Consider the following 17,830-nt stretch of genomic DNA (forward strand, 5'->3'; position numbering starts at 1 on the left):
GAAAAATGGAGCAAATGTTGCCTCTTTGTTAAATCAAAGTTTTCTCAAAAGTGGAAGGGGAGCCAGGCGCTCAGTGGAAGGGCTATTTTTAAGGACAAATGTCTGGAATCTGGTCTGTCCTTACACCTATGTGTGGACACCACAGCTCTTTGTATAGATATTTAGGACTATCTTCATTTATATTAAAAACTTTTTTTAGAAGGAAAGCACAACATTTAAAAATAAAAACACAAACACGTAGAATGGGTGTCTGTGATTTTTGACAAATATGGGGTTCTCCATTCAATGCCACCAGGATCACTGAAAATGTTTTTCTCCATTTTATTTGCATTTTTACAAAGTTTTCAAGCTGGCCTACTGGTTTGGGAAGTAATGAACTCTTTCATGTCAGTCACCCCTCCATACTGGCAAATAAATAACAAAAACACTTGATATGTTTGATAGCCTTAAAGACACTCTTTGTTTCTTACCCTCAAGAAGCAGGGCCTCTCAGGATTAGACACTATCATGAAGAAGGGAAAGCCATTTCCTTCCTTCAACACTCTCAAAGTCTTGCAGGCTCATGGTGATTATCCATCTTGGGTCCTAAATGTAACTAAAAAATATATAATAATAATACCATCATTGGTGTAATCTGGCTTAATGCTGATGAAGTCATTTTAAAAATAAGAACAACATATTGCCCATGGATGGAAGCTGAATGCATCCTGATTAAATAACATATATTGAAGTTTTCAGTACTTTTACTCTAGGGTACTGATTTTTTTTTTTTTAAGAAAGCAGTATTTTTGCGGGCTGCTATCTGACCGAAGGGTTGTATTGGTCTGTATTACAAGAACATCTGCTGTAGCTGGCTGTTTGATCCCTCCTTTGGGTCAGCATTCACACATAGTTGGAAATGGCTGGAGGTATGGGGTTGAAAAAGCTAATGGAAAGAACTGTATGTGTACAAAAGCCATGAGATCAACTGTATGTGTACAAAAGCCATGGGCTGGTCACCTAGCAGGTTGTTCATGGAAAGGGAGGTGGACTTGGGTGTGACTAGAATTCCCAGCCTTAGGGCTTGGAGGACTGGAGAACCGAAACAGACATGTGTGAATCATTCTGAGTGAATATGGTGTTTAAGGGGGGAAAGGCATATTGAAAATTACATACTGCTTTCGGTCATGCTATTTCTTTTGAAATTTACAAACATGACTTTTGAAGTGTTACACAAGGTGTCAGGGATTAGAATTTTAGAAACTAGTGTTACCGAGCCACAGGGCAAGCCTCTGGGTGGGAATTTGTCTTTTGACAAATGGGGCCCTGCATGTGATGTGCTGCCTAGCTGCCAGTTAGGAGGCAGGGACAGGACGGCTCCTCATCCAGTGCCTCTTCAGGCCTCCCATCATGAACTTTTTCTTAGCAGGGTTATTAGGTATGCTACACAGATCATATAGCATTTACTCATTTAACCTGCACGATTCAGCTGCATTCACAGAGCTCTGCAACCCTTCCCATCATCAACTGTAAAATATTTTTGCCATTTGAAAAGAAACTGGGTGCTGTTTAGCTACTACCTCTCCTCTTATTTCCTGCTCTCAGCTCAGCAGCTCCCAGCAGTCAGTCACTCTACTTCACGCTACTTGCTGTCTCTACATTTGCCTATTCTGGGCCTTTCACACACATATGCATGTACAAGCCATGATCTTACGTGATTGTTCCTTTCACTTAATGTTTTCAGGGTTCATCTACATTGTAGCATGTATTATTAGCACCTCATTCCCGGCTGAGCGGTGATGCATTGTGTGAACAGAAACACATTCACTTTATTCCTATGTTAGTTGGTGAGCATTTGGGCCATTTCCAGCTTATGCTGCTATGGGTTTTATACTGTTAAGTATTTTTGAGACTTACAATGGCAATAACCTAACCAACTCCTGTATGAAGTTTTAGAACTATCAAAGCATGTATCTTCACAGTGATCACGGCTTATACTCCTACATGCTGCTCTCATCTCAGAGCTGGTCAGCGGCGAATTCCCACTCAGCTCCCAGGCTCTTCCTGCTAGGCACCATTTAGACTTTCCTTGCCAGCAGCCCAGTTTTTTGACTGAGATACTAGGTAATAATTTCTTTTAAAGGATAGGGATTGTAGGTGTATCAGGTTGGTAGAGTGTTTACCTAGCATGCGGGAAGTCCTGGGTTCAATCCTGGGTACCCCATAATACCAGGTCTGGTAGGGAACACCTATCATCCTAAACAGCACTTAGAAGGTGGAAGCCAGAGATATGAGGTAAACCTTGGCTATGTAGTCAGTTTGAAGCCTGCCAGCCGAGGAGGACTCTGAGGAAAAAGGAAAGGAGGGATGTTGAGGGGCTTGAATGAGGGCAGGAAGGAGGAAGGAGAAAAGGGAAAACAGAAGTAAAGTAAGGGAGGGAGTGGGGAAAGAGGGAGGGGAGGAAGATGTGATACTTGAGTTTAATTCCAGCCCTCCTAGGCAGAGGCAGGCAGATCTCTGCAAGTTCAAGCCTGGGCTACATAGACTTTGGCCAGGTAGGGCTGCATAGAGGGACCCTGTCTCAAAATTAAACAAACCAACCCAAACACAAAAGAAAAGGAAAGTTACACTGACAGCCAGTGACCCAACAGTAAAGACCCATCCTCCAAAGCTTCACCAACAGGGCTTTGTAAGCATTTGTTAAATTTTACACAGAGGCCTTTTCATCTCCTTCGTTTGCTCACCTATTCTCATGGAGGGGAGGGTTGTCTTTCAGCATTCATAGCTCCATGTCCATCTCTAGGGTTTACACAGTACATACTGTGACATGGCATTGAGTTTAGATCTTGTTTTACTGGTTGAAACAGAGTGCTCCAGCAACCACTGTAAAGAATAAACACAAACTCCATTCACAGGTCATGGTGACTGTGCTGCTCTGTACTAAATTCTGTGACCAGAAAAACTGAGTGACAAGGGACATTTTGAGAAGCCTTCCCTTGGTACATGTGAAGGTGTGGGTGGCTTGGACAACTGAAGGAAGGGTTGGGGAGAGCAAACTATTCAGAGGCACTTTAGAAGACTAAGTTAGTGGTGTCTTATGTTGATGGAGGAAGTCATACTTCTAACACATGATAGCTTAAGGCAGCATTCTTTGGAAGAATAATGCTTATCTAATCATTAAAACGGTCACCTCTCTGACTTGCCTGGGTGGCTCCTTGGTTATTGCTTATTGTCTCTTCACTCTCAAAGGTGTCCTACTTTATGTGATAAAATCCCTGCTCATCTTTAAAATGGGGGCTGGCAAAACAACAGGAATATATATATATATATATATATATATATATATATATATATATTCATTTAGTAATGTGTTAAGGGTGCTCAGTTACATGCAACCTTATAACCTTATTGGCTTATTGTGAATGAGAAAATTAGTATTTAAAAGAAAAGTGTTCATTTACTAAATAAAAAGTGACATCCATTTTGGTAATATTTTTATGCTTTCTGTAGCTTCTTCCTTAGTAGAGAAAGTTTAACCACCTTTAGCAATTGCTCATACATTGTGCTGATAACGATTTTAAATGAATGTAACTTAAGTATACTACTATTTTTCCTTATGTTGATGGTTATGCAAACTCAAATCTTCACATTTAGGTTGATAATTCGTGTGTCAATTTGTTACCTATATTCAAAATCAATGGATACTTAAATTTGCGAGCGTGTATGTGTGTACTTATATGAAAGCAAGTGTCTTTCTCTATTATTTTCTACTTTATATTTGTCAAACAGGGTCTCTCACTGAACCTGGAGCTGTCTGAATCACCTTAGACTGATTGACCAGTGAGCCTCAGGGATACTTAGGTCTCTTCCTTCCTAGTCATAGGATTACAGATGTAAATTACTGGACCCTGCTTTTTTTTTATTTTTTTTAAAGTGCCTTTTAGGGATCAAATTCGGCTCTTCATGCTTGTGTAGCAAGCATTGTGTTGACTGAACCAAATTTCCACCCCTTTAAGTTATTTGCAAACATTCAATCTTCCTTCACGAAGCCTATCTAGATGCACTAACCATTTATCCCACCAAATTCAGCCCTCAGAATTCAGTGATCTAGAAGACAGCAAGTAGAAATCAAGGATGAGTTTAAACTAGAATAAAGGATTCTTAGAAAGCCTGTGGCTTTTAGAACCCAAATGGTATTATGACATTTGTTTACAAGGGGAAATTTCTATGAAGTGTACCCATGCAGTGATGAATTATCTTAAACTTATTTCAGTTCTAAGTCCAAAATAGCACATAGATTTTGTTATTACTTTGCACTGTCATTGTCTATTAAGTGATGACCCCCTCCACTGGCTGCTTTGAAGAAAACCAATGTACAATTAACTTCTTTGCTCAAGCTAGACAATATCAGTGCTTCCTGAATTCCCTGCCTCTGGCTTCTCATCCTCTGATGGAATTCCTGTGTTTTGAGCAATCTAAAATTATGTTTCTGGAGTAGGTATGGAGGAGAGCTTGCCTCCCCCTTCCCCTGTCTCCCCAGCACTTCTCCACCTTCACCCTCAGACATGAGTGATGTATTGCAGCCTGGGAGCTTCTGGGTCTGGAGGAGGTTAAGAAACCAGAAAAAGTACCAAAATTATTATTTCATAAGGTTTGACTTGATATTGAGTCAACTTTCTTGAGCATCTTAACATGTTTTATACAATTTTATTTCACAAAGAAATGATTTGTAGAGAGGTTGAACCCTGAAGACTCTCAGTTTCAGATCATTAAGTCCAATAAGTCCAATACATAAATGTAAATCTGCAATAAGGATTCTCAGTAGAAGATTTTTTTTCAGCTAGAAAGATTTTTTTGCTAGAAAGAACAAAGAGTTTCTTGGAACATGGTTACAACTCTTTCCTGTAGCCTTTGTCTATATAACATACCTTAAAATTATAAGGAGATGCTGATTATTTCAAAAGTACACATGGTTTTATTTTACTATCTCTCATAGGGTTCAAAGATGTGTTAAGAAAGCTCATATTATAGAAAAATGATAAAATTCTGGAATTCTACAATTGTTTTCCAATATCAGTTTTTTTATTTAAAGTTTTCATCAGGCTTCTTGAAATTAAAACAAGAAAAATCTTTAGAAAAAATAGATTCCATGTAAATTAAATAATTTATGTACTTATTGTTTATTTTTAATAGGATAAAGAATACTATATACAAAATTTTCCCGTAGTTAAATTGTATTTAGGAATATATTATATTTGTTTTTATCTAAATATATATGGAACTATTTATAAGTAGAACTAATACTAATCAATGCATTTTTACTAATATGCCTTTCTAGTTGGTATGATTATTTCTAATTGTGTGTGTGTGTGTGTGTGTATGTGTTTGTGTGTGTGCATGTATATGCAGGCTCACATTCATGAGTGTGCAAAAGCGTGGATAGGTCAGAGTCATCCACCACTAGGCCTTGTTGGCTGTCCTAAGCATTTAATTGGCCAAGCCATCTGCCCCCATGAAATAATTTCCTAACTATGGATTATTGTATCCTCTTGGGAATTTGTGGGTGTTGGAAAAGGACATTTCTCCATTCTTAGAAGGATGCATGATACAATAAACACAGGTCTACCCCCATTCTATTTACTTATCCCTAGTTGGTAAACACAACTGCAGGACTGAAAGAGAAGTGGGTCATTGTTTGGAAAGAAAACCACTTTGATTTTATGTGGATTACTAGCTTGGCTGTAAGATGCCCAAATAACTAAAAATGCTCTCTCTTTAGTTATGTTAGTTGTAAGCTAACATTAAACACCGAGGAGTAGAACTGGTAAAGGGAAGATAGCAAGGTGAATGGGTGAGTTTTTTCTTTTAGTTTTATTATTATTCCAGTGACTTACAGAAGGGAGATCAAACTGTAGACAGTGTTGGCTTTGAAATTGGGCAACTCTACCTTGTGCTATGCTCCTACCAGGTACCCACTAAGCTCTCCTCATCCTCCTGATTTGTGAGAATTCAGTTTAGCAAAAAAGTTTGGGACCAGGGCAAAAAGCAGATGGTAAACAAAGGATAAATGTCCATTTCAGAAAGCAGTACCACCAGCTCTTGCTTAGAAACCCATTCTGGAACCAAAATTGAAAATGAAAGGAGATAAGTGCAGTGGCAGAATGGAAACACACACACACACTCCACATGCATACACACAAACCACACACACCACACATACACAAATACATACATACCACACTTACACACTCACCACACATACATAACACACACACACACACACACACACACACACACACACATACAAACACACACATACACACACACACACACACACACACACACACACACACACACACACACACACACCCGCATACACACACACACACACACACACACACACACACACACATACACACACACAACTGGGGAGTGAAATGAAGAGAGGAAATCAGAACTTCCCTGTTGAAAAAAAATTCAGATGCAGCTTGCAACCTTTGTCTGGTTGTTATAAAATGGAAGACATAAAATTCAATTTATGGATGATCTCAAACCTTGGATGCTGCGAGATTTTCTTTCCTGTTTTAGCTCTTACTCCTCCCCATAAGGATTCTGGGTCCTAAACAAATGGCCAGGTCAGAAAGAAACACATCTCTGTTTATTTGGACATGGAGGAAAACTAGAAGGTCAACTTGCTATCTTACTTTCCTTTGCAAAGCTTGGCCTGATAAAGAAGAGAACTGGGTCTCAAGCAGAAGTTCTATTCTATGGTGCATACATAGGGAGATGTGGGCTTCTTTCCTTAATTTGGTTGTTTACCCCCTACAGAAAGGGAGTCTAGTTCTTGAAAGCACTTTATAATTAAGGTGTGTATGTGTGTGTGTGTGTGTGTGTGTGTGTGTGTGTGTGTACAGTAATATACAAGGGCAAATAAAACATCTCTAGCTTTTAAAGCTTGCTTACCTCGAAGGTTTATTTTAAAAACTAAATCGTAGCATATTTGATTATATTCTTATATTCTTTTAAGAAAAGGTGTACAACTGCCCATCTCAGCGAATGAGTCAAGCTCACACTGTCACATTCCTGACATCTACATCTCAGTTATATTTGAATAGAATTTGTTAAACAAAAACTTGTCCTGTAGCAATTAGAAAATGTCTTTTTATTATACATTCTAATTTGGGTTTTATCCTTCTCTTCCTTCTCTTCAGAAACACTATTTTCTTTAACTACATGATGTAATTTCAATATGTATATATAATATACATATTATATATATATATTAATTATTTTACTGATTTCTCCTAAAATAACAGTGTTTTAAGAAGAAAAGTAAGTCCATTTATGTTCACATTCAATCTAAAGGCATTTGTTGGTTTTCAGGTTTGGAAGTTTCTTGATAATTTTCCTTCTTTCACAATGAAAAGTAAAGCATTCTGTCACCAAAGCAGGGAGGATGAGACACGGGTCAAAGGGCGCTTGAGAAACAAACAGCCAGGCCAGTTTATTTAAACAGATAGTGGGACAAGGGAGCTGACCTCAGTTTGACTTATGGTGGGAGGAGCGAGAATGCCATTTTATTGCTTTGCCCAGAAGGAAAATGTTTTTGTATCTGGATTCGCGCCCCAAGCCTTCTAAATACAGCTCTGCTACGTGCAGCTAATTCCAAAGAGAGAAGTTTTTGGGGAAAGACCTGTGGTTGTCTCTGATGGCGATAAAATACACCAAGGAGAATCAAGTTGTGAAATGATGCCACATATAAATGAAGTGTTCCTTTAGAAAATGAAATACTTTGCTGTTTAACTTGTTACTTCCAGGTAAAGATGTTCACCAGGACCTCAAACCATGACACAAGTTGTTCATAGCAGTACAGAGACTATAGTAATGTTACAAGAATTTACTGTGTACTAAATATATTGATAATATTTTGTTATATTGAAATGCTTTTAAATGATGGCTTTCAGAAAGATCAAGTTGGGCTGAAGGTGTAGGTCAGTTGGTAGAGTGCACGCCTAGCACACACCAGGCCCTGGATGTAATCCATCAGTACATCATAAACCAGGCATATTTAAGAAGCCTGTGATCTCAGCATTCAGGAGTTCAGGGTCATCCTCCTGAGTTATAAACAAGTTTGAGGTCAGCAGGAGCTCCATGCAACCTTGTCTCAGAACAAGAAAGAAAGTTCTATGTAGACCTTGTAACCTCTTTGAACAATTTAAAGTGGTTGAGTTTTCTTTGATTTCAAGTATTTCCATTTGTTTTTAATGACAGGACACTCATCCTGGTGTCTACATAACTATGAATCTCTTACATCTGCATACCAAAAAAAAAAAAAAAAAAACCAGGTATCTCCTCCACAAAAAAGAGGTAAATAGTACCTACTGCCTGTGTGTGGTGAGCTAAGAGGATGTGGTAATGAATTTCTCCTTCACATGGGGACCAGAACAGGCCTGGAATAAATGTGACCAGTGTGCCTCTGCAGACCTCCATAGAGACACAAATAATTTCAGGAAATTGAATAGAGTGGCCTGAGGTATAGGAGGCTTAAAATATGAGAGGTACTTACCTCTAGGGGGGAAAAAACAAAAACAACTTTTAAGAATATGGTCTTTCAAAAAAAAAAAAAAAACCATAGATGTTTAACCCAAGGAAAAGAGAAAGAAGCCTAGAGGACATGATAGTTATGTTCAAGTGTTGACTGAAATGATTTCAATTGCCCCAGAGCGCTGTGCCATGGCAGGATTTTAGTTGGAGAACAAGACCTTCCGGCAGCTCACTCTGTTCACGCTTTCAGGGAAAATGGTTTGTGCTGTGTTGGCTTCAGTCCAGAAGAGCTAGGCATTGATTTGGTAGGATTTTATAGAGGAGATCCATGCCAATGGCCAAGCTAGGTGACAAAGCACTTCCTAAACTTGCTTTACAGTTTTTCTCTGGTGCTGTGGGATGAATGATCATGGATTGGTAACCTGAGCTGGGTACCATGCACTGTTCTTTGGGAGTCTGCATGTTTGAGTGTAGAGGAGGCCAAGGTTGGAGTATGGAAAACCCGAGTCTCAGAATCTTTTTTGAGTAGCCTCATCTTTATCTGTATACTCAAGCTAGGCAGCCATAGGGACTCATAGAGCCATAGAGATATTCATTATCATGCTTATTCCTTGTCTTAGCATAAGTGTTGCTCTTAGTGGTAACTGGCTCAGAAGCAGCTGCTTTTCAGATGTCTGCTTAGTATGCAGTATTCTAGAGGGTGATGCATCAATGGGTGTGTGGTAGTTGTAGCAGTAAAACAAGCTTGTTTCTAATTTAAATAAAAAAATTACTTAAAAAATAGAATTTGTTGATTACAGTGCTTTGTGTCATCAGTAAACTCTTAACATCTCTTTGGTAGCACATGACATGAAATAAGTCATTCAGTCTCTCTGAGCCTTGTTAAAAATTTTCCTCATCTGTTAAAATTTGCTTTCCTAGCCTTGCATGGTGGCGCATGCCTTTAATCCCAGCACTCGGGAGGCAGAGGCAGGAAGACCTCTGTGAATTTGAGGCCAGCCTGGTCTACAGAGCTAGTTCTAGGACAGCCAGAGTTACATGTCTCACAAAAACAAAACAAGACAAAAAACAAAAAAACAACAACAAAAATTTGCTCTCCCTACCCATAATATTAAAAATATTTGAAACAGAAAGTTTACCCCTGTTTCTTTTCTTACAGTGGAGATAATGAACAGTAGCATAAAGAGCTATGCTTTGCTGTCATACCTATATTAGTTACTATGAAAATTACTTTTGGTATATGCAGAATATTAATATTAAATAATTTTCTAATTGGTCATGCAGTGCAGGCAGCTAATGAAAAGGCAGATTTTTTTTTCATTTTAATTGGTTATTTCACATGGTGTTTGTGCTACACCTGTGTTTATAATGAGACTGGAGAATTAATCTAACCTTCTGCTCACATGATTCCAATTTTCATGGCTTATATAAGATAATGATAACCTGATTTGCAACACAATTTGTTGTAGATCTGTATTTTAAATATTTTTATTAGAGTTCAGGAACTTCATATGTGAAAACTAATACAATACATGGCCTCTAATAGTCAGCATCAACAGTGTACCTTTCAGTAAGAATCAGATCCATCATTCACTTTAGTTACTTCTCAGAAAGAACACACAGATCTAGGGTACTGAGAATCCAAAATGCTATGAAGTATGGATCTTTATTTTAAAGATACATCCTTGACTATGTAATGGTTTTGATTTTCAGAACTGCTTTACTTGCTCAAATAGAGAGATGTACAAACTATTTAAGACCAAGGGTCCTTCAGTTACTAATAGGGCATTATTGAACTTTTATCATAGTTTTGATGTCCTGCTCAGAATTGAGTTGGGAACTAAAGGTAACTTCCTGTTTCAAAACTTAGTACATACTCTTTATTTTCTGGATTTGGTATGCAATTCTTATAACCCAGGACAAATAGGTCCTAAGAGTTAGAATCTTGTGAAGATGGCTTTGGAGTTAGCTGCAATTTTTTTTTATTTCAGTGACTTGACATATGGAGGAGCTATGAAAAGACTTGTACCAATTTCTTAAATAAACTCAGAGCAACTTAAATATCTTAAGATGTTTATAATTTTCAGTAGTAGCTGAAGAAAGCAAAATTCAGTGGCTGTGTAGATGTGACCTTGTCTTGACTTCGGATTTTGCATAAAGAGAAAAAAAAAGTCAGGACAAGAAATCTCTCCAAGGAATGCATTTCTCTAAAGTCCCCAGAAGTGTGAGTTAATAGTGATAAACTCCAGACGCTCCTTCAACTGATGGTGTACTGCTAACTTGGTCTGTTATCTTAGCAGTGGACATAAAGATGAAACTAGGTTTGCAAAAGGTAGGGGAGGTTTGGATCAAGCAAACTGTGAAAAAGAAGTCAGAGGATGTAAGATTGAAATGTCAGTAATTGGGAGGTCGCAGATGTCCTCGTAGCTTCCCTATCTCCTCCAACCCCCGCCCTGCCTCCTGAAAAGAGTGGTGGCAAGCATTGTTTCCTGAAAACTCTGCTAATTCCCCCATGAAAAGATGAAATGGAAGTGTCCAACTGTGGTAAAACAGGCAAACATAAATCAACTCAGAAACCTAAGCCTGGTACTCAGAGGTCACGGGGTCACAGGTTTTGTAGCTTTCGAAGCTGTCCAGAAGGGAGAGAAAGGAGGCAGGCTCAGCTTGCCAAAACTCTCCTTACTATGGCTCATCTCTTCCTCTACCATTTGTTTATGTTTTATTCAATAATGATATGCTTTGCTTTCTTGGTTACAGGTTTATTAATGCTCGGAGAAGAATAGTGCAGCCCATGATAGACCAGTCCAACCGAGCAGGCAAGTCCCCTCTAGTGACTGTGTTCAGGTCAGGCAAGCGAAAGCCATCCTCAAGCCATTCACCAGGAGAACTTCTACCCGGTAAATGAACTGGGAGTGAGTACTAGGAGTGCCTGGCCGTGGAAATTAAACCAGTTTTCTTTTGTAACAACACTAATCAATTTAACATCATTATAAAATGTTTGAAGAAAGCAGGAAATAAAAAGCCAATGGAGAAAAGTAACTCTTAAACCACGTGCTCAGTTATAATCTTCTTTGTAAACATTGGATATATTAATGTTATTTTGTTTCCCCTGAGTTTGCCTACCCAGCTTTCTGCTACTATGACCACTCCCTGGTGCATGGCTTGGTGTGGAATTGCTGTAAACTTTATTACCTGTCAAAAGGTCAAGGGGGTCAGGATCACTTGTGGGACTCAGTAAAGTTCAAAGACATTCAGTGAGGTAGAGCTTTTGTGTGCTCTAATAACCCAAGGCAGCTTACTTCTGAAACAGCTTTTCATGTACAGTTAAAACTTGGGATTCTGTTAGTGGCATAAATACACAGCTCTTAGTCTCATGACCTAGCTCATTAGTATCTGTCTTCTGGTGTTACCAGTTTTAAAAAGTAACAGCTTTTCTGTTTTTCAGTCATGAGCCCTAGGATTTGTTTTGTGTTATAATATGGTAGCAAAAGCAGCAAGCAAATTTGCCGAGAAGGGGGGTTGATACAGGTTTGGACTGTCCGCTCTGCCCTGAAATATCTCTCAGCTCTATTGAAAGCTCTGCTAGTATCGTACTGAGTCAGTTGCCGGTTAGTCACATTCCAGTAACTCTGTTTTCTTTCAAAGCCCGTTATGGAGCTACCAGACAAAATCCCGAGTATAATTTTTTTTCTTTTTTATATACCCTGTTCCTTGAACATAGCACTTTAAACTCAAGTCACTGAGGTGCATAGAACTTGTCTGAGAGAAATAATTAACTTTGGTTTAAAAATGGTATCTGCTGGTATGTTCTCTGTGTCTCCTCCGGTCTCCTCCCCTCCCTTCCCCTGCCCTCTTCTCCCTTCCCCTCCCCCTCCTGTTATTAAGAAGCTGTGCTGTGTACTTTTGTAGTCAGCCAAGGAACACCTTATAACCCTGACGGACAGCCAATGGGAGGCTTTGTAATGGATGGCCAGCAGCACATGGGCATCAGGGCTCCAGGTGAGACACGGTTTTGTGTGGTTTTCATGTTTAATTCCAAAAGTGTCCTCCTCCCCGAGTCCCAGTCAGCACAGGTAAACCCAGCCCACCCTCTGCTTTCTCAAGCTGCCTGCCTCCTCGCCTGGCCTTGCTTTACCATCTGTGCATCTAAGACGCTGCAAAGGGGAAGCCAGGACCTTTATATGTGCTCAAGATCTCACTGCCTCTTGGCTGGCGTCTAGAACCTGTTTTGTTAAAGGGTCTTTTGGCACTATCTGTTGACTTTGCTCATTTTCTGGCCTCTTCTTGGATTTTTATCTCCCTTCTAGGACCTATGAGTGGAATGGGCATGAATATGGGCATGGAGGGGCAGTGGCACTACATGTAACTTCATCTAGCTAACCAATCGAAAGCAAGGGGGAAGTAAGTACAAATGGGGTCTTTGTTTTCACTTTGTCCTAGGAATATTTTTTTTTCCTCTTGCATTTTCTCATGTTCTCCTTGCCCATAGCTTCATGCTTGTTCATTATTTCCATTAAATTCTTCTTTCTTGCTTCTTTCATTTTCTTGTTGGTTTTGATCAAGGTTTTAAGCTTATAAATTCTGTGTATGATATACATTTATCCTGTGTGTTGCCATTGTACAGTACTGACCACATGACAAAACAAGAAACAGTCAGGAGGTGGGGGAGTGGGTTGTCATAGCAACAGACTGATTTGCAAAATGTAAGCAGTCTGCAGCAGTGCAAGGAGAGGAAAGAGCATGTCCCCAAAGTGCCATAAATCTGTCTAACCGCAGTTGATGCATGAGTTACATTTCCACACTAACCTGCAAGACACCAAAAAGCCAAACAGAGAACTTCTTTTACGTAAAATAAACACAGCTTTACTTAGGGTAAGTAAAGGCATATTTTGAGCTTCAGTCAACTAAACTTTGATTTTTTTTCTTAGTTTGTTCCTTTGTCTGTCCATCATAATGGGATTACGTGTGGCAATGGAAAAAGGGAGAATACAAAATAGAGGTGTGCACAGCAGGCTTCAGGGCTTAGCCCAGGCTAATTGACTATATCCAAATTAAGTATGCCATCACTTGCAGTGTGACAAATGGATTTGACTTATTCAGTATACAAAAATAGAGATCATTAATGCAATCTTCAGTGGCAGGCCTAGTGAAGTGAGCCTAGGAAAACTGTCCCAGATTCTCATTCTGACATTTTCTCCCCTAAAAAGACACCCCAGAAATTTGAGTTCAAACAACTAAAACTGTTTTGAACTCCAAAGCCCTAGTTCATCTCCTAAATCACCCCAACAGCATTGCTCCAGCTTTCCTTTTTGAAATTAAAAGCCACGATTTCAGAGTCTTGGATGTGCCCCTGATTATATTAACACACTATTTAAAATTCTTGCTGAGGCCAAGGGTAATGCACGCTGGTCGTCTTCTCTGGGTGGGAGTCCAATATGAGTTTAACAATTCACTCTGAAAGCATTCCATTGAGCTTGGAAATCAACAGTCTTATTACCTCATCATGGAATTCTCCAGCTTAGTTAATTTAAATATTGTTTCTTAGTTTCTGGGTCAATTAAATTTAAATGATGTATTTTATGCTTCGTGACCAATTAAATTAATAGGTTATTACAAAAAATATTATCATCTTTTTTGATTAAAGAGCTGTGGGTACAGTATATTTTATAAGCAATTTTCATTAGTTCAAAAATGTTCCTTTAGGCTAGATTAAGCAGCCATTCATTGCCAGAGCCTGGAGACCTTATTCGAAGGTGTTCATCGTATTCACAGTGCGCTATTACTTAGAACTAAAGCCAATTGAACATACTTAGCAATGGCGTTATGCCTTTCACCCTTGATGATGATGGAGCTTATGGCTCTCAGAAACAATACACCCGTCAGTTTCCATCAACTAGAGCAATCCATGCAGAAGACAAGAGGCCCCCTCAAAGCAAGAGGAGTATTGTTTTAGGTCCAATTTTTCTTATTGTTCTCAAAATCATTGTAAGGTAGACAGGATTCTGTTAAGCTTTTCTTTTCCTCCAGCTCTAAGAGGCCATGTGGAAGAAATTTATTGATAACTGTTTTGATTTTTTTTTCCAAAGGTACAGGATTTTAAGTGGTCACCATTAGTGAGCTTGCCTAGTTCTGCTTCCTGTGAAACACCGAGTGACCTCATCAGTGTAGACACTTTTGATAGAGTATACTTCAGGGGACAAAAACGTTTCTTTAGATCAGAAACTAGTAGGTGATTTTGTGTTGTTGTTGTTAGTTTGTTTTTAAATTAGACTTGGTAGGAGGACTGATAATGATGGCAGTGCAAGGGAAATAGTGGTGAATTCAAATACCCAGCTTTGACATCTCTCATTTTGTTTTCTTCTACATGAATCAAAAGAATGTTTCCCAAGGCCCTTGATCACAATGTTCCCTGGTTTTCATAGAATTGCCAAAGTCAGAACCACACTGTTGCTTTTCCATAATATTTTCTTTTTGTTTTTTTCTTTGAATTTCTACAGGGCTGCAAAGTATGCCAGGGGAGTATGTAGCCCGGGGTGGTCCAATGGGTGTGAGTATGGGACAGCCAAGTTATACCCAGCCCCAGATGCCCCCCCATCCTGCTCAGCTGCGTCATGGGCCCCCCATGCATACGTACATTCCTGGACACCCTCACCACCCAACAGTGATGATGCATGGAGGACCGCCCCACCCTGGAATGCCAATGTCAGCATCAAGCCCCTCGGTTCTTAATACAGGAGACCCGACAATGAGTGGACAAGTCATGGACATTCATGCTCAGTAGCTTAAGGGACTATGCATTGTCTGCAATGGTGACTGATTTCAAATCATGTTTTTTTTCTGCAATGACTATGGAGTTCCATTCTTGACATCTACTTTGGACCAAGGAGCATCCCTAATTCTTCATAGGGACTCTTAAAATGCAGGAAAACCAACTGAAGTCAATTTGGGGGACATGCAAAATAACTATATAAGACATTAAAAGAACAAAGAGTGAAATATTGTAAATGCTATTATACTGTTATCCATATTACGTTGTTTCTTATAGATTTTTTAAAAAAAATGTGAAATTTTTCCACACTATGTGTGTTGTTTCCATAGCTCTTCACTTCCTCCAGAAGCCTCCTTTACATTAAAAAGCCTTACAGTTATCCTGCAAGGGACAGGAAGGTCTGATTTGCAGGGTTTTTAGAGCATTAAAATAACTATCAGGCAGAAGAATCTTTCTTCTTGCCTAGGATTTCAGCCATGTGCGCTCTCTCTTTCTCTCTCTTTTCCTCTCTCTCCCTCTCTCTAGCCTGGGGCTTGAATTTGCATGTCTAATTCATTTACTCACCATATTTGAATTGGCCTGAACAGATGTAAATCGGGAAGGATGGGAAAAACTGCAGTCATCAACAATGATTAATCAGCTGTTGCAGGCAGTGTCTTAAGGAGACTGGTAGGAGGAGGCATGGAAACCAAAAGGCCGTGTGTTTAGAAGCCTAATTGTCACATCAAGCATCATTGTCCCCATGCGACAACAACCATCACCTTATACATCACTTCCTGTTTTGTGCAGCTCAAAAACATAGACTGAAGATTTATTTTTAATATGTTGACTTTATTTCTCAGCAAAGCATTGGTCATGTGTGTATTTTTCCATAGTCCCACCTTGGAGCATTTATGTAGACATTGTAAATAAATTTTGTGCAAAAAGGACTGGAAAAATGAACTGTATTATTGCAATTTTTTTGTAAAAGTAGCAGTTTGGTATGAGTTGGCATGCATACAAGGTTTACTAAGTGGGATAAGCTAATTATACTTTTTGTTGTGGATAAACAAATGCTTGTCAATAGCCTTTTTCTATCAAGACAACAAGGAGCTAATTATTAATAACAATCATGGCACAATGAGTCTTAGCATTTTGATGGAATTTGGATTGTATGAGAACTCCAAGCTCAGTTGTAGTCATGGAGCACAGAAATGAAATCAGAATCCATAATAAAAACCCGACTATTTTTGTCATTCTGACTTACTACTTAAAAAAATATGCCTCCCCCAATTCTTTATGATTAGTACAGTAAATATAACAATTAGCTTCCTGAGCCACATATATTTGAAAATTGTAACCACTGAGTAAATTATTTAACAGTAACCACTGGTTTAAGATGACTTAATGAACTGGTAATATCAGCAAAATTAAGAGTTAAAGTCACTAAACTAGCTGTAGACTCAGATTATTATTCACCTGCACTATCGTTGAAATTATGCTTGCATACAGTGGCAAAGCTAAAGCCCACAGTCAGCCTTTCACCAAGGATGTAATCTAGGACAAGCAGTACATGTTTATTAAGAAATTAACTATATAAAATTGAAGAGGCCAGACTTCAAAATCTAATTTTTATAAATATGCTCTATGTTCTCATTGGATAAAACTGGTTATTAACCAATTTTCCAGAACAGCTGTACAGAATTTCTGCATGGCAGCCAGCTAAATGGTTCAAAATAACATGTTTAAACTGCAATAGCTTATAATTTCACTTAAATAAAATCGCTGCTCCAAAAAAGTGCTTCGAAAAGCTAAGAGAAATATACAAATATTTTAATTAAGGCAAATTCATTTTTAAAAATAAGCCTTTTGGTTGCTTTGGGAACAAAGGATGGGTCAGAGGCCTTAAACTCCAGTCTGACATTCAGGCCCTTGTCACCTTATAAACCCGCCCACAGTAATCCTGTTTTCTGTTTGGAAAGAGAAACCAGCTGTGGGCTGCCTTTACTAGGTGACTGTGAGTCACCGCCCCGCCTCACCTGCTGGAGCAGTGGTGTGGGCTCTCACCTTTTGTTTATGGGGCCTTGTTTCAGAACACGTGGATGTGCAAGAGAGAGGCCTAACCTACTGCATGCAGCCTGGTCCCAGCGCTGCCACCCACCTCGCCCCCACCTCAATGATGGGGTCCTTTAACTTTCCTATCATGCCCCCCCCCGAGACAGTTCTATGGCTGCATTAAGTAGTCCATGTTAGTGAAATCATTTTCTGTGATGTGTTAGTACCAGTTATTTACTTTTAAAATTAATAATAAACTTTATAAACTAACTATCCTTTTATTCCTGCCTCCCCAGTACATGCCCGGTGGAGTCAGCCTTGATTTTTCTGGAGGCTCTTGGCTAATGGGGGGAGGAGGGGGAACTGAACGGGAGCAAAAGAGAGGAAAGGGGGAGGGTTTAAGGAGGGAAAGAGTGAGTGTAAGCAAAGGGGGGGGGGGCACGGAGATTAAAAAGAATCAATATCATTAATGTCCAGGAATCAGAAAAAAATAAAACAACCTTT

The 17,830-nt window shown here is 39.1% G+C and overlaps 1 protein-coding gene across 4 annotated transcripts in view; it reads left to right on the plus strand.

Annotated features, from left to right (window-relative positions):
* Meis1 (Meis homeobox 1) overlaps positions 1 to 17,599 on the plus strand; it is a 140,308-nt gene extending 122,709 nt beyond the window's left edge. For 2 of the 4 annotated variants that reach the window (XM_027388074.2, XM_035452884.1), the window contains 4 exons: positions 11,281 to 11,339; positions 12,433 to 12,522; positions 12,831 to 12,924; positions 15,021 to 15,149. In XM_027388074.2, coding sequence (XP_027243875.1) covers positions 11,281 to 11,339; positions 12,433 to 12,522; positions 12,831 to 12,889 — 208 coding nt within the window. In that variant the 3' untranslated portion in view covers positions 12,890 to 12,924; positions 15,021 to 15,149. Of the gene's footprint in view, positions 1 to 11,280; positions 11,340 to 12,432; positions 12,523 to 12,830; positions 12,925 to 15,020 lie in introns of all 4 variants that reach the window. The other 2 variants (XM_027388072.2, XM_027388073.2) reach the window with 1 other exon arrangement.
* Positions 17,600 to 17,830: the final 231 nt, after the last annotated feature.

This window comes from Cricetulus griseus (assembly GCF_003668045.3).
Source record: "Cricetulus griseus strain 17A/GY chromosome 1 unlocalized genomic scaffold, alternate assembly CriGri-PICRH-1.0 chr1_1, whole genome shotgun sequence".
Lineage (NCBI taxonomy): Eukaryota > Metazoa > Chordata > Mammalia > Rodentia > Cricetidae > Cricetulus > Cricetulus griseus.